The sequence below is a fragment of the Nomia melanderi genome, chromosome 9, assembly GCF_051020985.1.
Source record: "Nomia melanderi isolate GNS246 chromosome 9, iyNomMela1, whole genome shotgun sequence".
Taxonomy (NCBI): Eukaryota; Metazoa; Arthropoda; class Insecta; order Hymenoptera; family Halictidae; genus Nomia; species Nomia melanderi.
In genome coordinates, this window is record NC_135007.1 from 15,555,197 (window position 1) to 15,576,112 (window position 20,916).

Below are 20,916 nucleotides of genomic sequence, written 5' to 3' on the forward strand. Positions count from 1 at the left end.
CGAGTAACGTTTGATAAATGCGATCCTCGAAACAGAGAGGACGCGATAGGGAGCGGGAGGAAGTCGTTAGGAAGCGTCCAAACACTTTCCGGCAAGTTCTCCAAACTCGTGGAAGCACGGACCGTACCCGCGTCAAGGCGTCTTCGGTGCTCGCCGGGGCCGGGACCTTAATCTTTGCCAGCCCTCGGACGGGGAAGCACCGGAGAAGAGAGCGAGCTAGCGGGCGGACGCGCGTGCAAGCAACTCCTAGAACGACAGACCGCCCCCTAACCCGGCCACCGGCAACCTCCTTATCTCGGGGGGCCGAGTTTCCTCGGACAGTTTACCGGCGCTAATGAGCTGGCAAGATAATTAGCATTATGTTAATGTGTGACGCGCCGCGGTGCCGACGGTAGCCCCATGCCAGCCTAGAGCTAGCTACCGCTGCTCCGTAACCTAACCTACGTCCCGGCAGAGCCTCCGGTTCATCCCCCTTTCGCGCCCCAACCCTTCCGCCGAGATTCCTCTATCGTCTACGGTAACCTCCGCTATGGGAACTCCGCTTGGAATTCGATTCCGCGGACTGCGTTTTCCACGAGCACCGAGAAATTGTTCGAACGACGTCGAAACGAAGAAAATTGTCCATCGATTTTAATCTCTGAGTGGATTAAATACAAGAGGGGATTTGTATACAGGAGAATTCTCCGCTTGGACTTCGATTCCGCGGACTGCGTTTTCTAAGATCACTAAGAAACTTCAGTTCGAAGGATGTTGAAAGAAAGAAAATTGTCTATAGGTTTTAATCTCTAAGTAGATTAAATACAAGAGAATTCTCCGCTTTATATTGAAAGAAAGAAAATTGTCTATAGGTTTTAACCTCTAAGTAGATTACCGCGAGTGATAGCTTCCGGGGATTTGTATACAAGAGAATTCGCAACTGAATTAATACCCGGTTCCCCAGCTACGAATATTCATCGTACTCCCGGCTGAACCTAACGGGAATAAAAATCGTCGAGGGTTACACAGCCTCCGGCGAGTCGTGAAATATTCCGAGGCAGGAACGTCTCGCGGCGAGACGGAAATAAAGTGTGCACCGCGGACGATTCGAAGTCAGGGTCCGTAACCCCTTCGGTTCCTAATCCCATTTGGCGGAAACGTTTGCGCAGGGGGCTCGGATCCTCGGTAGCCGGTGGAGGACCGTAGACACGAGTCAGGCGGACATTAAAAACGAGAAACTAAGTGTCCCGCTCCGACGAGGACCTCTCGCCGGTATCTAGTGTAAACCGTCCGGGATCTCGCGGGCACGCACGACTTCGCGAAAGTTAATATCCGAAAGGGTGGTCATTCAGGGTTATATTTGCCGACCGATAGGATCGGGGAGATAGGATTGTGCGTTGGTCCGTGTCTCGTCCTGCGCACTTGTATACTCGCGATAACGATGGCAGCGCGCGCTCTCTCTCGAACTCTGCCCCGTTCAACCCTTCTTCTCTCTGTCTCTTTCTCTCTCTCTCTCTTCACCGTCGCTTCCTGTTTGTCCGATCCATATTTCATGGGTCTACTCGGCCCCGAGTCGATCTCTCCATTCGACTTTTGAGTCCTCGCTGAAAGATCCAAGAGGACGCGAGATCCCAGGTGATAGCGCGCGGAAACAAAAACCACCCCTTCACCATCGACCGGGTTTCCGTTCGTCGGATTAGATTTCTTCGTGCACCGGTTTCGTTCATAAATCACGACCACCGTCGTTCCCATTCCGCGGGGACGGTTTGATACGCGCACAAAGAGCTCTGTTTGCTTCCCGGCCGCCACTCGTGAATGCCCGCGCGATCACAAAAGCGGGGAAAACGATTTTTGAACAGTCGCTACCCGTGGCTGCGGTCTCGATGGGAAACTTACCGCGCGCGGCGGAACGAAATGCTCGGACAGTCGCTGCGGAACCACGTGTTAACCTCTGTAATCGTGAAATCCACGATTAACGGAGGGAAATGGACGTCTGGTGCGACAACTGAGAGTCTAATGTACAGAAAAGACTCTAAACTCGATGTTTATAGGTAAATATCTATTCTACAGTCTATCTTGTATCTTCAGCTTCCCTACTTCAATAAAACTACTCATTCCTGATTTCTTCATTGTGCAATTAACCCTTTGTACAACATCAGCCGCTCGATTAGGTACAGCAAATTAACACTAGAACTACCGTACCTCAAAATGACTCGTTTCGATTTTATAGTTTTATTTGAGTACTATAATGAATATCTGAAGAAACTGAGAATAATCTATTGTTAGAATTTTTATAGGAACTGCATATTAATCGTATTAAATGCTCGGTAGTTCTAGTGTTAACAAGTATAATATTGAATACCAAGTTTAGCATGATGCGTAATATCTGAAATATTAGAATAAAGCCTCGTTTTTCTATGCTATTTCTATTAATTGCTCTCAAGAAATATTAACTATACCTCATCAGAAACTGTAGATTTCCATATAAAACTCTCAAAGTCCAAGGGTTAAAAATATAACAGTTCCTCTAACAAATCATTAAACTCTCGAAGTTCCTACAGAATTCCCAAAAGTCAAAACTGCGTTAGATTTTGATATAAAACTCTCGAAGTCCAAGGGTTAAAAATATAACAGTTCCTCTAAGGCATCATTAAACTCTCGAAGTTCACAGAATTCCCAAAAGTCTCCCGGTCTCATCGTTACCGAATCAACCCCGATCTATCCCAAATAAATCCCAAAAACTTCCTCTCCATCCCCGAAAGAACCCCGTGGAAAAGTAGCTTCGAAGTTTCGAAACCGAGGGAATCCAAGCGACATCGATGGGCCTGCGATCATATCGATCCGGCCGTGAACGTGTAACCGAGGAGCCGTGGCGCACCTACACACGCCGCGGAACCATCCGGCCCGGCATCCTAACTAGCCCGGGCTAATTAATTAATCATGCGCCTCCTTCCGTGGCTCAAGTTGGCCTGCTTATCCGGAAGCCTCGCCGGGCTAAGTTTACCGCCAAGTCGCGTATCTTCGGTATTGTCGGGAACGGTTTGGCCGAGGTGTCGAATGTCTCGTACAGACGTTCCTCTCCCGCCGTCCTTCGCCCCGCTCCCGCCCCTCCCGGCGACCCTCGTCTAATATCCCGGCCCTCCCAGCGCCCCCCTTCAGACACCACCCCTCCTGTCCTCTATCCGACGCTCCACCCTTTTCGCCTTTGCCTACTAGTTTCTCCGTGGCTCGACTTGCCTCTCATTATCTTGATTAATTGACCGATGGCCTCTCGCGCCTTCCGCACCCCCTCCCCCTGCCCTTTTTCTTACGCCCATCTATCCTCGGCCGTCTCGCTCGCCGCCGCGCGACGTCCCGTGATGCCCTCTCTCTCGGCCGTACTCTTGTCATTCGCCGCGTTCCCGGCGAGAAATTACAGCGCCGCGATCCGGAGAGAGCTGTTCGAAAGATCACCGTCATCCCTTATTCGTTCGTTGGATCTCCGAGCACCTCGGGAGACGTCTGCTCCGGCAGGACGTCCAAGGCGAGTCCTCCTAGGCGTTCAACGCGTTTAACCGGTTGTCGAACGTCGCTCGCGTAACGAGCTTCTGTACTTCGAATCGAAAGCTGAATAATTTTGATGTTCGAATAATGAGATATTGACGCGAGGCTCGTCTGATGCTTAAGAGCTCGATACGGCTCGAGCTTGTATCGGGAGAGTTGTTTAAGGTATGAAACATCGTCGTGAGAAGGGTTAACACTTAAGTCCAGGTTGTTTTGTAATATATCAGCAACTGAAGAAAACTTCGATCCTGTGATCCAGAGATTCCAAAATTTCGAAACATTCAATCATTCTTTACGAAGGAAATAAAGGAAAAATACTATATTCATCTATTACTAATCATCAATATTCCACTATTAACCCTTAACTCCAGGTTATTTTGTAATCTACCAACAACTGCAACTAATTTTTATAGTATTCCTAGCGAAAATGAATGCTATAACATTTCTTCGATCTTTTATTTTCCTTAGTACAAAATTTGGATGTGTGGAGAATCTAATAATTTTGTAGTTTCTTTAAGATTCATTGAAATATTTAATATTACAACTGTTGCAATATTGGAGCCTACAGAGTTCAAAGGGTTAATATAGGAATTTTCATAATTCTGACCTTGATGGAAATCCATTGCAAATAGAACTCTGCGTACCGAAAATCTTTCATTTGGTTCAAGCGAACAGTTTGCAAGTTTACGAACAAAACGGAATATTTGCATCACTGAATATCGTTTAATGAAGTCAACACGTAATGGATTAATTAGTTACACTTCGAAATTGATATAAATGCGTCATTTATAAAGATCAAAAATGATTGTATTTCATGTTCGATACTTATGCTGACCTCGCACCGAACTCTCCGCGATTCCGCGATCGAGAAATTGATCGGGCAAAGCGATAACTCGTTGCCCGGCCACGGTATCCTGGTTTTATTGCGAACATCCGCCGCGGAACACGGCTAGACAAAAGCGCGGGAAAACTTGGAGCGCCCCCACCCCGCGACGCCACTTTCCCGAGGGGATGATTCAGCCGGCGCGCTACTCGCGGCAACAAAGAAGCGACCAGGTATCGGGCCAGTCTTAATTTAAAGTTAAAATTAATTTCTCGCGAGACTGCTCGGCCGCCTCCGCGCGGCTTTTACGTTTGCGGCTTCTTAACTGGGGCTGCGGCCGTTTTTAGGGGCGGATACTTACTTCTGGCGATACAGTATGTATAACAGCGACCGCGTTCGCCTGTGAACGTTAATCCTTTGCACTTGAGAGCAGAATCTCAGTCACCGTTTAATTCAACGGAACATTGTGAAATGAAAATTTAACTAGAAACGAATATCCACGTTTCGACGAAGTGTTCGCATTTGGAAGACTAAGTCGCTGGCAAATGATTTCATTACTCGAAGAGCAAATTAGAAAGTTAAAAATTTTAAAAAGTTAAAAATTGCAAAGAGCATACAACAAGAGAAAACGTAGTTTCCTATTCTTATATTAATTAAGCAATCGATATGCTAATGCTTTTGTATATTTCAAAGAATCTCCGTCCGCGAAGGGTTAACTAAATTTTTAACGAGGCATTAACACGTGAGACGGAAATAAACCAGTTCTATCACTTAATTATCATCTCAATGGAAGATAATAAATATTAACAATGAAAAGTACTGTCGAGTGCAAAGGTTCAAGTTCTCGACAGTCGCTTCGCATTCATTTTCTTTGATTACTCTCAATTTGTTTCCAAAAAGATACTGATACTCATTCGTAGCTGTTCTATAAATCTAATTCTAATTTAATAATACATTTGTCGCATTCGCTGTTAATTACCGTGTTCGTTCGAACCAGCAATTTCGCAAGGAAACGAAGGGAATCCTTAGGACGGGAAAAAATTCGATAGCCGAGAGAGAGAGAGAGAGAGGTATGTAATTGATTAGCGACGGGGGACTGATTAAAAGGAATCCCTGATTATTCGGGCGAGTCGTCTTAAAAATATTTACAGCCGGAATCGCGGCGGGGGACGGTCGGAGACGAGCGTCGACGGTTAAATGAAGAGAGTCAAAGGAACTCGACATAATTAAATCGCGATAATGATGCAAAGAATATCGTCCGGGCTCCTCCCCCGTGCGCGCGCGCGCGCGCTCGAGAGAACCCTTCGACCACCGCTCCGGTCCCGACTTTGGTTCGCTGATTATTTTGTCGAGTGCTTTGATATTCAAGAAACAAGGAGGCCGAGCGCGAGCCTCCCGTAATTATCAGCCGTCTTTAAGACGTCTTTTGGCCTCCCCGCGATTTCTTTCAGTCCCCACCACCGCCGAAACAAACGGGTCTCTCGATACTGCAGATTGTTCGGAAGATACGTGTCTTCCTTGTAAATCGAATCATCATAATTCATACTAATTGCATAAACACTTTTGATTTCCATTAATCACAATTCTTTGTTCTATAGTTACTTTGTTACTGTTGCATCACGATTTGATTCTATAGTTAACACGTTGAATGCCATGGGGGTCACCAGTGACCCCGACCAAATTATTATAGTTCACTCAATGAAACGACGATCATATGAAAACATTTCTATATTATAAATAATGCTACATAGTACAGTGACGTTCAGTTAAATGAATGTGGAATATTAATAATGCAATTCGATCAAATGATTTAATATTAACCCTTAGCAGTCCTATGTCGAGTCAGACTCGACGTTCTATTGTATTGCAACCTCTACCTGTTTTAACAGTTTTTTCTATGTTTATTTGTAGTATCACGATTGTAGCATTTGAATGACTCCCAAATATTCTTGAATAAATAAATAGAGCGTCATATTAAGCTGTAATAAAATGAACCAACGTCGACGTGAACCTCAAAGTGAGAAAAGAGCAATTCGGACCGCAAAGGGTTAAAGTATCTCGAAATAATTACGTTTCAAAACTGGAGCACGCAGCAATTGAAATTACTCCAATAGTCAACAGTTGAACAATGAAACAAGGAGAAATAAGAGATTCCAAAACACGATCAGATTATCCAACTGCATCAATCTCGATCGACGTAAACCACCGTCCATCCAAACACAACCGATCAAGGTACATCCAACTTCACAATCGAAACCGTGAAGCACCACCACCGAAACACGCGTCGAATTTCGTAAAGAGTCCGTTAAAGAATCGAAAATCACCGAGGGTCCGCGTCGATTAAGTACGAAGCGAGCGGTAAACGATTTCCATTCGATTTCCCGAAGAAGTTAGGCGCTAAATGTCTGTACGAAAGGGACGGTAACCGAGCCCGCAGCTCGGCCGGCGCCCGACAAAGACAATATCAACGAAGGGGGCGAGCCGGGTAGCCGGAGGAAGAGAGAGAGAGCGCAAAACCCCATGCATACAAATGGTATGCTAACAAGATACATTTGTCTATGGTGGTGTGCGGCCGGGCGTTGGTAGGTGCGCTCGAAGGAAGGCAACGGCGTTGCTGTCGGGACCACCCCCGCCGCACCGTGAACGTGGCCTCGCGCCATCCCGCCCCCCCTACCCGCAGGAACCTTTCTTCCACCACCCCCCGTTGTAAGCAGATTTATAGATCGATTATAGACTTCGCTTATGATTGGAACCATTTGCATGATGTAGGTATATACAGTCGGCAGCCTCTTTCTTCTATGACCTCCCCACGCTCTCCCCTTCGATCCGCCACCCCTTTCTCTCCGCAGCTAGACCCCGCTCTCTCTCCCGGCCATCATGAATCATCCGCGCCAACTGCTCTCTTATGGTTTCACGCGATAAACGTTTGATGCGCGGTGAGCGATGCGTGTAACGCGGTTCTTTGCATATTCCACGTTTCACTAGCCGCGCCGGGCCCGGCCCCGATATTCGACAACCCCTCCCCGCGACACCCGCGGTCCTGCCGGGTCCTTCGGTTCACGGATCCGCTCGGGGATCTCGTGATCTCGCCGAACGTGACTCTGTTTACTTGCTCGAGATTGCTATTGAGATGCGGTTCGGTGATTCTCCACTGTTTTCCGGCGTTTCAACGTGATGTTTTTAGGCTCGTCGGAATTTTGTGAAATCGGAACAGAATCGAGAGACTTCTGACGGTATTGTAGAATGAAAGGAATTGGTATGGAGCAAAGGCAATCGGTCACGCGACCTAACTTGCTATTTATTATTATTATTTTATATTATAATTATTGCTATTTATAATATTTATTATTATTATTATTATTATTATATATTTTCCGTGTATAGAAACGTTGAAACTCCAAACAAAATGCTACGAAATTGAAAGCTTCATTAACGCTAGAACTGATCACTTACTCTGACTTACGAATTTTATAAAAACCATAAGCGATTATTGAGATTCCAATTGATCTATATTTCAGTTGTCCTTTACTTAATCAACTTCGTTAATCGTCCGTATCACTATCTTCTCAGTAATTGTAAAATAAGTCAGGAATAGGGAATTTAGAATCATCTAGTAGCTCCAGTATTAAGTTGAAGTTTACGAATTTCATAAAAGCCACAAGCCTGCGATAATTAAGATTCAAATTGATCTATACTTCAGGTGTCCTTTTATTGAATTAGCTTAATCGTCCGTATCTCTATCTTCTCAGTAATTGTAAAATAAGTCAGGAATAGGGAATTTAGAATCATCTAGTAGCTCCAGTGTTAAGTTGAAGATCCGAAGAATCCAGGAGAGTTGAGAGTGCATAAAAAGCGAGGACATTCTCGCTTCTAACGGGAAGCTAATTGATCGGTCTCGAATCCTCCACCCCGAAGGACGCGAATCCGATAGACGAGACCGTAAGGAGGGCTGGCGTTGCGAGAGGGCTCCCTTCCACGTTCCAACCCGTGGAAAGACAAAACCTTAACTCTCCCCTTCCCGACTCTTGATTGATTAACTTCTTTTTTTCGCCCGCGGCGAACGACCGCCGCGCCGTAGAAACGTAATTATAATTTTTATTCATTACCGACACCGTCCCACATTCCCCAACCCCCCGATCAACGTCGTCGGGGTTCGTTTCGTTTGATTTCCCATTCAGAGACGGTCGCTTGCGGTCTCGAGATACGATTCTTTTCGAGTCCGCCTCGGATATCCACCCCCCCGGGACGGTGATCAATATTCATTTACATCGCGAAGGGTGCTTTAAGGGATTAAGCGTCTACGAGACACGCTAATCAGCGATATCGCGTGTCTTCTTCGGCGATCGATCGCGGGACAATCGGAGAATCGAAGACACGAGGCACTTTATCGAGATCGAAACGGGCATTCGGTGTTCCGATTATCGAGAATACTTAGAATCGCAAGTGAACCTTTGTACTCGACAGTACTTTTCATTGTTAATATTTATTAACGTAAATAAAGTAAGACCTTGCGCCAATTAAGCAATAGGACTCGTTTATTTCCGCTTCACGTATTGATGCCTCGTTAAAAATTAGTTGCAGTTGCTGATAGATTACAAAAGAACCTAGAGTGCTAAGGGTTAAGTATTACATAATGCATCAATATGTGAAGATATATAGAAAATAGCTTTGTTTCTTAATTGTAATGTTTTCTCACTTCGTTTCAAATAGTGTCTATGCTTCATGGGAAAGTGTCGAATGTTTCCAGCGAATAAGCATAAGTTGACCTTTCTACTTTCTCTATAGACCCTCCTCGAAGTAGCATTTCCTCAGCAATGGAAAAAGAAGGAACGTATAATTTTGATTTATCGCGTAGCTTCAGTATGAACTGCAGCGAGTTTTCCAAGCGGACGAGTCTGAAAGAATGATTATTCTCAAAAATCAGTGCCCGACCCATAAATCCTCGGCAACCGCAGTCACACCTGACAGACACGATTCCACGGAGTCCTCTCGAACCGTAATCAAGCGCAGCGATTAAAAATGTTAAATGATTCCCGTCCCCTTTCCAGCCGAGCGCTCGCCGATCGCCATTCAGCCGCTCGCGCGCCTCTCCTTTTCCCCCGATTCCTTTTTTCTCCGCACTTGTCCTCTTATCTCCCGGTGACTCTCGGCCCGAGCCGGTCCTGCGGGCTACATTTATCTTATAATTAGTTACGATCGTCCTATCGATTCCGCGCCTCGAAAATTACTCGCGAACATCGGGAAACATCGCTATCTTTGATCAAGAATCGTCTTCTTACTCTAACGAACCGGAAGATCGTGGGACGATCTCCAGGGAGAAAACGGTAAGAATGACAAGGAAAATGATTCCTAGAAGATTACAGATCAAAATCGACAGAGCGCATCTAGTAAGTTGAATTTCCTGCTACAACTAACCGAGAGTCGAGAAACTAGATACCACGAATCAACGAACAGTATTGCTACACTTTTTCCTATCATGTTTTCAATTATGAAACTCATAAGTTTTTGTAACAAAATATTTTTAAGGGACACATAGCCAAGAATATCTATACGTTACAAAGTACCGAAAACATCAAGAAACGATATCAAAACATATAAAATTAAAAAGAAACTTGAATATAACTTAATATTTTATTTAAATAATCAATAGAGTTCACAAACAAAATATGACCGAAGTTTCCGTGGCATTCAACGTGTTAAGTATTAAGTCTGATGAGAATTTCAATTCACTGGAAAGATCTGAATTCTTAATTTTATTACTCTAGAATTGAGAATACTCTAGGATCGAGAATACTCTAGGATCGAGAATACTCTAGGATCGAAAATACTCTAGGATCGAGAATATTCTAGAATCGAGAATACTCTATCTAAAGTGTAGAAACTAAGTGCTTTGTATTTCGGGAAAACAATCACGTTTAATTCGCGACAGCAGCGAGAAATCGAAAAAACGCCTATCTCGCACAGTTCTCAACAACTCCCCTACAAACGATCCCCATCGCGACGATTCGTTCGCGCGATATCCAATTAGCAGACGTCCCGAGACGTCTCTTTGATCGGCAATCCGTTTTTCTACCGCGGCGAGCCGGAAGATCGCGCGCGAAACGATTTCCTGCGAATCCCGCTCGCCTCCGGCAGCCGGGAACGATGATTCCGGGTGACGCGGGCGGCCGCTCGAGCGCGGGGCAATAACTTTAAACCGAATCGAACCCCCGAGACATCCGGGAGTGGCTTATTTGCATACCGACCTGAAAATCCCGCACCCTCTGTCATTCGAAGTCACCCGGCCCGACATAAGGTGGCCTCGTGCCGCTCTCTTTCGCTTCCCGATCTTCCAACCCCCCGCCACCCCCCCGGCCCCGTCCGCAGGAAACTCGAGCGCGCATGCTACGCGTAAAAATACAAGGCATCGCCCTCTTCGCGATCGTTTAGCACTTCGGCGTAATTTTTTTCCAACCCCCCTCCGCGACCCCGCCGAGCGTATTTGCATAGGCCCGCGGCCCCCTTCGAGCACGACCGCAGGGCGAAGGCGACGATAAAAATCGACGCGGCCTAATCGAACCAAAACACTCGACGCTCATTATTTTTGTATTCGGGGGAGGGCGGGGTTGGATTCCTTCGTCGGGGAACCAAGACGCGTTGTTTTAACGAAATGATACCGCGAGCTTCTCGGGGTTGAATGGGAATAAGCAGGAAAGCTGAGAAGGGTCGCGGAGGAATTGGGTGGATGGGTTTGATAGTTATGGTGTGAAATCTTTGTGTCCTGCGTAGGGAATCGTTGGCGCTGAGATGGTGGAGAAATTCTACTTTGTTGTGGATATTCGGTAGAACCGAGGTTCGACTGAATTTTCGAATTTCTTTGTGGGTACTATAATGGGTTTATTGATAGTTATGGTGTGAAATCTTTGTGTCTTGCGTAGAGAATCGTTGGCGCTAAGGTGGTGAAGAAATTCTACTTTGTTGTGTATATTCGGTAGAACTGCTGAGGTTTAACTGAATTTTTTGAATTTCTTTGTGGATACTATAATGGGTTTATTGGGATTTAAAGTGATTTATGTGTCAATTCGGGTGTCCCTGGATGATTTAACACGTTAAATGCCAGTCACCGGTGACTGACGCTACTGAATTACTTGAAAGCAATTGTAACGGGCAAATCAATATCGAATCAGAATGTTTAATAACGTAACTATGTTGATAGTGTAATGCAAGGATTGCAACGCTGAATAATTCACCCTTTGCAATCGAGAGGTGACTCTACAGTGAAGCTATAAAGTTTGATATTTAACATTATACTTCATATAATGCATCAATATGAGAAATATTGACATAAGACAGTTTGTCCGCCAATTCGCGTGAATTTCTCGAGTTGGTTTTACAAAATATCGTCATCTCATCAGAAAATGTTGAAATATTTCTAGTGAAAACTTCGGAGTGCAAAGGGTGAAGGATTTCTCGAATCTGTCCTTTTGGTAATTGTGAAAGTAGAAATCAAAGGGTAGTTTCGACCCAGTAAATCTAGTGTTGAAATTGATTAACTCATCGCTTCCTAGTTTATCTACATAATCTAGCCAGAAGCTTAAAAGCCGAGACGAAGGGAAAGCTATTCCGCGTACCAAGGGTCGCTTCGAGCCAAAGATAAAATAAAGAAGCTAATAAATTCAGGCGAAGGGCTAGTCCTCGAATATATCGCGGATCGAAGAGTCTAGCCCTTAGCTGAGGAGGATAGATATTCAGCGGGAGTACGTATTCCTACTGGAAGCGCGGAGGAACACCGCCGCGAGTACCTGTAAGTCAAGGTAATGCGGGACCTCAATCCTCCTTCGTGATGCCGTAAGAGGCGCCCAGCGAAAGAACTCGCAATCGATGGTCCATCCGGGCCCTCCCGTGGTTTACTGCGACCATTACTTGGAGGATAACACCCCAGAATAAAAAATCTTTATAACCTCACCCCCGCCATCCAGCCATTTCATTCGGTCGCATCGATGGCTGCTGGCAAACGTGGTCCTGCCGCTGCTTAGACACCGTTCAGCATTCGTTGATACGCATCTGCACCTGGAAAAGTATTAAGGCTGATGAGAATTGCAATTAAAATGAAGGATCTTTCTATAATTGAGCAAAGATAATGATTATTTCCCCAAAGAAAATACTAATAACTTGACTTCTACACTTAAGATAGGAATTCTTAGTAATTGTAAAATTAAGTATTAAGTCTGATGAGAATTTCAATTTATTTGGAGGATCTTTATCTAATTAAACAAAGATAATAATTATTTCTCCAAAGAAAATACAGACCACTTGACTTCTACACTTGATAGGGATTCTCAGTCATTGTAAAATTAAGAATTAAGTATGTCTGATGAGAATTTCAATTTACTTTTAGGATCTTAATTCTTAATTTTACAATGATTCAGAATAATCTTAAGTGTAGAAACTAAGTAATTTGTATTTCCTTTGAAGAAATAGAACTGAAGCGTTAATATTAGAACACGACCAATCGATGGTACATAATATCTCTCAATGTTCTACACTGGCAAAACAATGTATTGTTTATAGTTTGTTAATTACACGCTTGAAGGCCTCGGCCGCCATTTTATAGTCTTTTAGGGTTAACGGATAACCTTGTAAACAGTCGACTTCTTTTTATCGTAAGTATGTGTAACAAACTAGGCAATTTCATCGATCTACGATGACCTTTCATCATAATGCTTTACTTTTGCTGCAATATTTTCAATGTAACGAGTTATTCACACCTGGAGTGCTACGTGCGGAGGCTCTTGGGTCAGGTTAAATTCAAAATAGTAACGGAAATTTCTAGAAACGTAACCCTATGTACACTCTCATAAATGTTTATCTTTAAAAAAGTATTAACGAAGGTTACCTGTCACGAATAATTAGAAAGTAACAAACGACACTCGATAAATATTAATAACTTTATAAACCAGAATACAATTACGTGGAACGAGTTCGATTCGAATGCATTCCAAGAAATCAACATGGCGAATGTTAAGGAAATGCAACGTACCTAGTGAAGCGTCGATCTTCATCGAATTCATCGAAAGAATCATTGCACAAACAACAATTTCATTGCTAAACGCACAGTACTAGCCACGAAGACTTCGAGGACACAAAATTTAGAAAAGATCACTGGAAATTTCACGAGAAACTATCTTCCAAATCTTCCAGGCCGCAGCTCCCACGCGATCAATTCAATAATTCGAATAACTAATGACAATTGTCTAATATACCGCGGTTAGCGCCACGGTCGTTGCCGGTGACGCCATCTCGCGGCCACGGAGGGGAACTAGAGGAGACTTCTCAGTCGATAGGGAAACTAGCAAAACAGCGCGGGACTTGCACGCGAAATTACTAAAACTTCAGGAGACAGTAAATCGAACGAAAATTCCGGCCACATTGTCGACACCGCGTCGACAAGCTTGTCGCGCGGAAAACCGATCAACTTTGTTTCGCATCGCATCCCGGGACACTTCTCTATCGGTTACCGCGACGGGGGTTTGAAATATCGAGGTTTATTCGACCGCGACCGGTGTACCATTCGGCGATGCATTTTCTATCGAATTTAAACCGCATCGTTTCCCTGTAAAACACGAGGACGCTTTTGCAAAACAATCTGTCAATGAATTCCAACCAGCCTCCGAAAAGACACTCGTCTGTCGAACTATCCCTGCATCTCTGTCAAACTTTAAACTAGGAACTTATGGCCATGCATCCCCTATTGCACTCAGCTTAAGGATCCAACGGAATTAGGAAACAATCCACAAATGAATCCTAATCAGCTTCCATCGAAGATCTTTGTCAAACTTCGAACTACTGGAAACCTATAATAATGCATCCCCTATTCCATTAAGCATAAGAATCCAACGAAATTAGGAAACAATCCACAAATGAATCCTAATCAGCTTCCAACGAAGATACTTGTCATTCGAACTATCTCTGCATCTCTGTCAAACTTTAAACTAGAAACCTACAACCATGCATCCCCTATTGCCCTAAGCTTAAGAATCCAACGAAATTAGGAAACAATCTAAAGGGAATCCCAATCAGCTTCCATCGAAGATCTTTGTCAAACTTCAAATTACTAGAAACCTACAACCATTCATCCCTTATTCCACTAAGCTTAAGGATCCAACGAGCTTTGAATCTACACGCAATAACTAAAACAGCACGATTCCTCCAGAAATCGATTCTCAAACTTAAGGACCGAAGGCGATCCGACGAAGAACCGCAAGTACCGGTCTCGTCTGGCCACGTTTCGCAGCTCACACCACCCAAGGGGCAAGGGGGTCGGCGTTGGGTCTGAAATGGCTCTTTCACGCGCGCCACCGCGCCTTCCTTTCAAAGAATAAAGCGAAGTGGAGCGAGTTCGCGCCCGCGTCCGGCTCTGTTTACCTCCCCAGAAAAACGGCGGAGAACCGCGGGCGCAACGAGGGCTGCTGTCCGCGTTCTCGCCGAGGGTAGCTGCGGCCAAACTGCATACAGGGTGTTTGCGAAATCGTGGTGCGATGCATACGAAATTAATATCACCCCCTTAGAAAACCTACAGAGTCACATGAGAAAACTATTCTATAATCTCCATATATTCCTCCATATACACTCACTTTCCCCGTCACACGATCCAACCCTTAGACAATGATTCTCCAAACTATCCAAAAGCTTCAGCACACCTAGATTCCATACCCAACTCTTAAATACCACAGAAACAAAGATCTACACCCTTCTCTTATTTAAATAACAAAATTATTCCTCGTCCGCAATGCATTCCAAATATGAAAGCTCGATGTAGAACGACGACATTCGTCCTCAAAGGGTTAAGAAACACCCTGTATACATACGTGTGTACGCCGGAGGTGGAGGAAAATGACGAAGCCGGCGTAGGATGAGGAGGAAGAGGCCTGGCGCGGAAGAGAGGTCTGAGGAGGTGTGTGCGGAGGCAAGACACTCGAGGGGCTGGGTTTGGCGACGGGGTAGCGGCGGCGGCAGCGGCGGCGGCGTCGGCGGCGGCGGCGGCGGCGGTCGGTTGGTGGTGCAAAGGCAGACGCCTTCCCCGGTTTCATTAACCCCACGCATTCATAATCTCGAGTGTGTTGGACGTGCGAATATAGATTGAGATGGGAATGAGACCGTTTTGTCTGGCGGATACTCGAGGCGCGAGGCGCCGCGAGTGCGCGCGCCCCTCAAAAAGGGGTGAATTTGAAAAGAGGAACCGGCTCGCAGCGCGGCCGCTGTTTGGCGGGTAAATAGGCAGTCGATTGGCGTTCGACTCCTGCGAGGCCGACTCTCTCTCTCTCTCTCTCTCTCTTTTCTCGAGTGCTGGTGGAGTTCCTACTCTCGACGGTTATCCGGCGATCTAAGCGAATTTTCCAGATCGGATATGCGCCTAATCGACGGGAGGACGAATACTCGGAGAGCCCTCGAACTTCAGATCCAAGGATAACGCGCCGCTGCCTCGTCTCGCTCCTCCACTCGCCGGCTGGCCACTCCGTCGTCCAATTTACCATTCTATCGTCGGGCGCCGATTAACCCCCTAACGGACCAATTCTCTCGATGCGCGACGGTGTTTACGAGCCTCGAGTAGTACGCCGATCCGCGGTTCGAATTATCAATTCCGCGAACCTCGTTCGTCGAAGGATTCTTTGCATCCCCTAGGACAAAGCGAGGTTTCGAAGTAATCGACAAGTGGAGCGTGAAGCATCGGGAAGACTTCAGAGAACAATCGAACAGACCAAGAGATACCAAACTCGGGGAGAGGATCGAACGAGCTCCCGTAAACCGGAGAACGCCGGGCTGGAACGTAGCAAACCGAGGACACGAAGGAAACCGATCTCCTCTAAAATTAGTCACATTCATGCACGCATAAACCAGATGATCGGAGGAACAGGAGTATCGGGAAGACTAATAGAACACAAGGGAATAAAAAAAGGAACCTACTGAGGAGCAAGCGAGGTCCCGAAATACCCAGCGCAGAAGAGAATAAGACTGCCGCGAAGGTAGTCGGGAAGAACCGCGAGGGTGATAGACGAGAACATCGGAGCACGCCGAGAAGGGTAGCGCGGAGAAGAGAAGAGCAGAGCGGAGAAGAGAAGAGATGACGACGGTTAGAACGGGAATGAGTGGAAAGGGGTTGCGCGCGGGTGAATGTCGGCAGGTGGGCAAGAGGGTGAGAGAGTCGGGGAGACGGTGGAGGAAGAACGAAAGAGGGTAGGGGAAGCGAGCGAGCGAATGCACGAGTAAGAGAGGGACTGCCGGCTTGGGGTGTGCTGTATGTAGCCGGGTCGATTCAGCCCCGGGCACTCGACTCCAAGCTACCTCTATCTGCTGTATTCCCTCTATTCTCTCACTCCCCGCAACCATCGCCACGGTGTTACCTACCGATCGTACCTCCCTCGCTCTCTTGCCCTCCGCCATCCGCCATCCTCTCCACCTCCGCCCGCCGCCTCCTACTGCACACTCCTCCTCGCCACCCGTCCTCTCCAAACGGCCGCCTTTCCAGCCGTCCACCCTCCTGCGGTTCTGCCACTAGGTCCCGATACAACTTCCCCAACAACTACTGCTCGCGTGTCCCTGCCGCCGACGCCGCCTGGTCCCTGTGCCGGCGTCGCGGCCCAGACACGGGAACTGGTCACATCGCCTGGCCGAGTTAAGAATTCATTTTCGGATAACCCGCTACGAACGAGTTCGTTGATCTCCGGATTCGTTCTGAAACCGAACCTGTGATTGTCTTTGGATCGCGAGATATTCGGTGCTTCAATCGCTGCGATTGGACGTGGGGATGAGAATGAGAGTAGAGTTTAACATAGGCAATGCGAAGGTTCACCGAGTGAGACTCGCGATGAAGATTTCTAAACTGATTCAAGAAGAATCAATGTTGTGTACCACGGATCAAACTATTTTGCTATTATCAATGTATCATCTTCGAATGAAGCTTCCACCTGAAGTAGAACGGAAGATTTTCTTGCATTTCTTACAAACTGTCGATAGTGAAATATTACACGAGCTTAGTAACGAAAGTGAATAGTACCGCAAGGGGTTAACGTAGCTATAACTATAGCTGCCTAAGTTTTCCCTGAATCTTCTATTTCTCCTGAAAGGAATTATGGAGGACAGACTCCGCCAAATTACGCCAAGGGTTAAGGATGACAATTGGATTGTTTGCGACATCCCCTTAGATTAATCGTTATACTCAACTGCGAGTCGCGATCTCGATAACGAATGTCCATAATAATCTACATCGACTTCTTAAATACCTCACGCTACGAGATGAAACCAACGTCTACAATCGTAAACACGAAATACCCAATAGAAACCTGAAACATTTCGATGGAGTCCGCAAAACTAGGTTGTATCCACCTGAAACCCTTCGATACCCCAGGATTTCCCAAGGACCATCGACCTCTAAAGCGCAAGGAGCGAAGGGTCTATCGTTCCGCAACGGAAACGGCAAGGCAATGGCAGACGACGAGGCATTCGTCGGAATCAGGCGGTACCAGAGTCGGCCCCTCGACTGCCGCGGCGGAACGGATGGAAGTCGTCTGGATAGGGGCGGTTCTCCAAGCGGGTCCGCTCGGGGGGTGGCCGAGGTGCTCGGTTATTTGTACGCAGACGTAAGCCGGCACCTGGCCCTCTCCGCGCATTGGTTTCTACGTCTGTGCCGTTTGTCTGTACGTTTGATGACGTCAGTTACGAGGCTCCACCCAAGGTGGTGGTGGATGTGTCGAGGGGGCACCCGTCGCCTATATACCTCCGGCTTCCGCCGGGCGAAAGAGGGAGGCCGGGTGGGTGGTAGCAGTGGTAGCGACGGTGGCGGCGGCAACGGCGGCGACGGCGGTGGTGGTGGTGTGACGGTGGTGGTGGTGGTGGTGGTGGTCGAACGGTAGAGAAGCTAGATTCTGGAAAGGCGCTTGCGCGAAACCGCTGGATCGTTTATTTGTATCTGTCATTGCCAGCTAAGGGGAAGAGGAGGGAGAGACCTCTCTCAAGATCTCCCCTTCCATTTATTCCTCTTATTCCGCCTTCTCCGTCTTTTCCGCCTTTCCGCTTCCCCGCTCGCCCCTCGCCGGAGCGACACCCCCGGCGCCCCGCGCGCAGCAACGAGCACGTTCGCCGCGACGCCATCGTTCCGCCGAGTGGTCGCGGCTACCGGGCAAACTAATTTATTTCTCGCTATTATGGAATGTTTACCGTTTTCGTCCGTTCGGTACCCTACGTCGTCGCCCCGGCGACGGAAATAGAAGCGAGGGACGCTCGAGCGAGGCAGTACTCTTTTTAAAATTGGAACCACCCCGACCCGCCGCCCTCCGTTGTCCTGCCGCTAACGATATTTACGCTTGCGAGTCTTCGCGCCGTGGCTCTAGGATTCTCGGACGATTAGGGGATGTTCTTCGAGTGACACAGGTTCTAAAGGTCTCGAGCTGTAAGTAGGTCGACGGTCGTTCTCGTAACGCCGACGTCGGATACATCGAAGGATCCTTCGCAGTGCATCGTGAACGTCTGATAAAAGCCAGCCGATTTCTGCCTCTCCCCCGAAGGATCGGGAGATCCTTTCCGAGGCTTCGCTTTTAAGTGGCGCCGAATAGAAAACTCTCGAGCGAGCCGGCCGTCCGATCCTGCGGTCCAGACTAAAGGGTTTTAACCTACGCTTGCCCTCGCGGCGCAGCTTCCTTCCTCCTTCCCTCGCCGAGGCGAGAAAGATTAAAAGAGAGACGGCAGGAAAAAAGGACGCGGAAGACCACCGAGAAAAAGGGTTCAACGATGGACGCGTTGCTCGCCGGGCGGTGGGGCGGGGGGATGAAAGTGCGCCGCGAACTTAGCGTCCCGGCTTCGGGAAAGAAAAATACCGGCGGGAACCGCGTGATTTGAAATTCGATTAAGCCGGCTCCGCGCGTAAATAGCAGCGAGAGGGCGATTCGACGACTTTAACCTCCTTCGTCTTCTTCGTCCTCCTTTTTCGTGTCCTTCCCGACAGGATTTTCATAAAGACGTCCCGAGGAAGATTACGGTGTGTGTACACGGGACGAAAAATCAACGGGCACGACACGCCCGTTCCCGTGCTCTCCCCGGCCGGCGTGTCGGCTGCGACGAGAGGAGCGCTTTGATGAAACCAATTAGCTCGTTTTTAACGACGCGCCGTACGAGCCCTCCCCGGTTTATAGGAGCGCGAGCAAAATGTCAACCCCAAACTGCTCTCGATCCCCCCCGGCACGCCTGGGGGACGCGTACAGGTGTTACGCTAACCTTGACTTATAAAAATAAACGGCCCACGCGATTCACCGTAACGGAGCGTTTTTAATCGGGCCGCCCTTAATCCTGCCCAATAAAAGGCCGGCCATCGTTCCCCCGCGGTGTAACGCTCGCCCGCCGCCGAACGAAAGGAATTTCCCCAGCGAGAGGGGCGATCGCCGCTGGATTCTTTTGTCGAACGATGTTCCGAACGTGTCGGCGATTTACGATGGAAACGTTACCGTGACGCGATTGTTTTTCTGCTCATCCGCGATGCCGGAGTTTGCTTTGACACTTCGACTGGCGAGTGAACGATCGATCTCCTATGCAATCGAAACAGTTTCCTTGATACAGCAGAAACTGTCAAGATTACCGTTGTCAGTCATATATCCAATGAAACTTCGATGTACCAAGAACACGAATGTTGAAAATGGTATCAGTGGAATTCAAGTGGCTTGCCAGTTGAAGTATTCGTGCTAGACTTTGGAAACTAGTAAAAATAATATATATTACCGAAGCATCTAATCTGCGCTCTGAAAGCTCGCCCCTCCGAATTGAGAAGCTCCGCGATACGAATCGTGTTCGCTCGATTTTCTAGTTACCAGCCTCCCCGACAGCAGTGCAAACACGTATTTCAACTGCATCAGAGCCCGGAGCATCCCCGGGCGTCCCGGAGCACCCCGACGAATCCATTCCCGCGCGATATTTAATAACCCCGGCTAAATATTTCACGAGGAGCCCGTAAAGGATCCATCGCGGCCATCGAAAAAAGACCTCTGACCCCTGCCTCGGGTCTCCTTAGTCAGCCTCGCGTTTCTCATTGCTCCCTGGAAGCCGAGCGGCGGCGGCGGCGGCGTCGGCAAGGGTGGAGGTAGGAAGACTGGAGGAAGAGACGCGGATTAAACGAACGAAGGACCCGAATGGAAGAAAGAGGGAATCGGGTTGCCTCGCGGGAGAGGCGAGGAGGTGACGGGCGGCCGGGCGAGGCGGCCGGAGGAGCAGGAGAGGGACGGAACGGATAAAGTAGTAGAGAGAGGGTGGCAGAGAGGAAGGCAGATTGCAGAGGGCGGAGGGAAAAGAGCCGGGGGTGGCGAGCAGAGGGAGGAGAGTTTAAGTGCTACCGAGTGTCTACCTCCTTGTGGGATCGAAGCCAGGACTCTCGCTCCGACTCTGCCTGCGTCTCTTTCTCGGATCGAAGCAAGGCGGCCCACTCCTCCTACTCCTCCGCCGTGTCCTCGTCTCTTCGTCCTCATCGCCTCCCCGGCCCGCCCCGGCCCTCCGCGCAGCGCCTCGTCTGTCCCCGGCCCCGTTTTCCTCCCGGTTTCCCTCTCGACCTCGCCGCG

At 47.7% G+C, this 20,916-nt stretch overlaps 1 protein-coding gene across 8 annotated transcripts in view; it reads right to left on the minus strand.

Annotated features, from left to right (window-relative positions):
- The window catches only part of LOC116432589 (uncharacterized), a 316,706-nt gene extending 303,157 nt beyond the window's left edge, over window positions 1–13,549 (minus strand). For 7 of the 8 annotated variants that reach the window (XR_012999343.1, XR_012999344.1, XR_012999342.1 and 4 more), the window contains exons 1-2: window positions 13,362–13,549; window positions 12,288–12,391 (exon numbers count right to left, since the gene is read on the minus strand). Coding sequence is in view for 2 of the 8 variants with exons in the window: in XM_076370527.1 (XP_076226642.1) it covers window positions 12,288–12,296 (9 nt within the window). In the remaining 6 variants the exon portion in view is untranslated. Of the gene's footprint in view, window positions 1–12,123; window positions 12,266–12,287; window positions 12,392–13,361 lie in introns of those variants that run through there. The other variant, XM_076370526.1, reaches the window with a different exon arrangement.
- Between the last annotated feature and the right edge of the window lie 7,367 nt (window positions 13,550–20,916).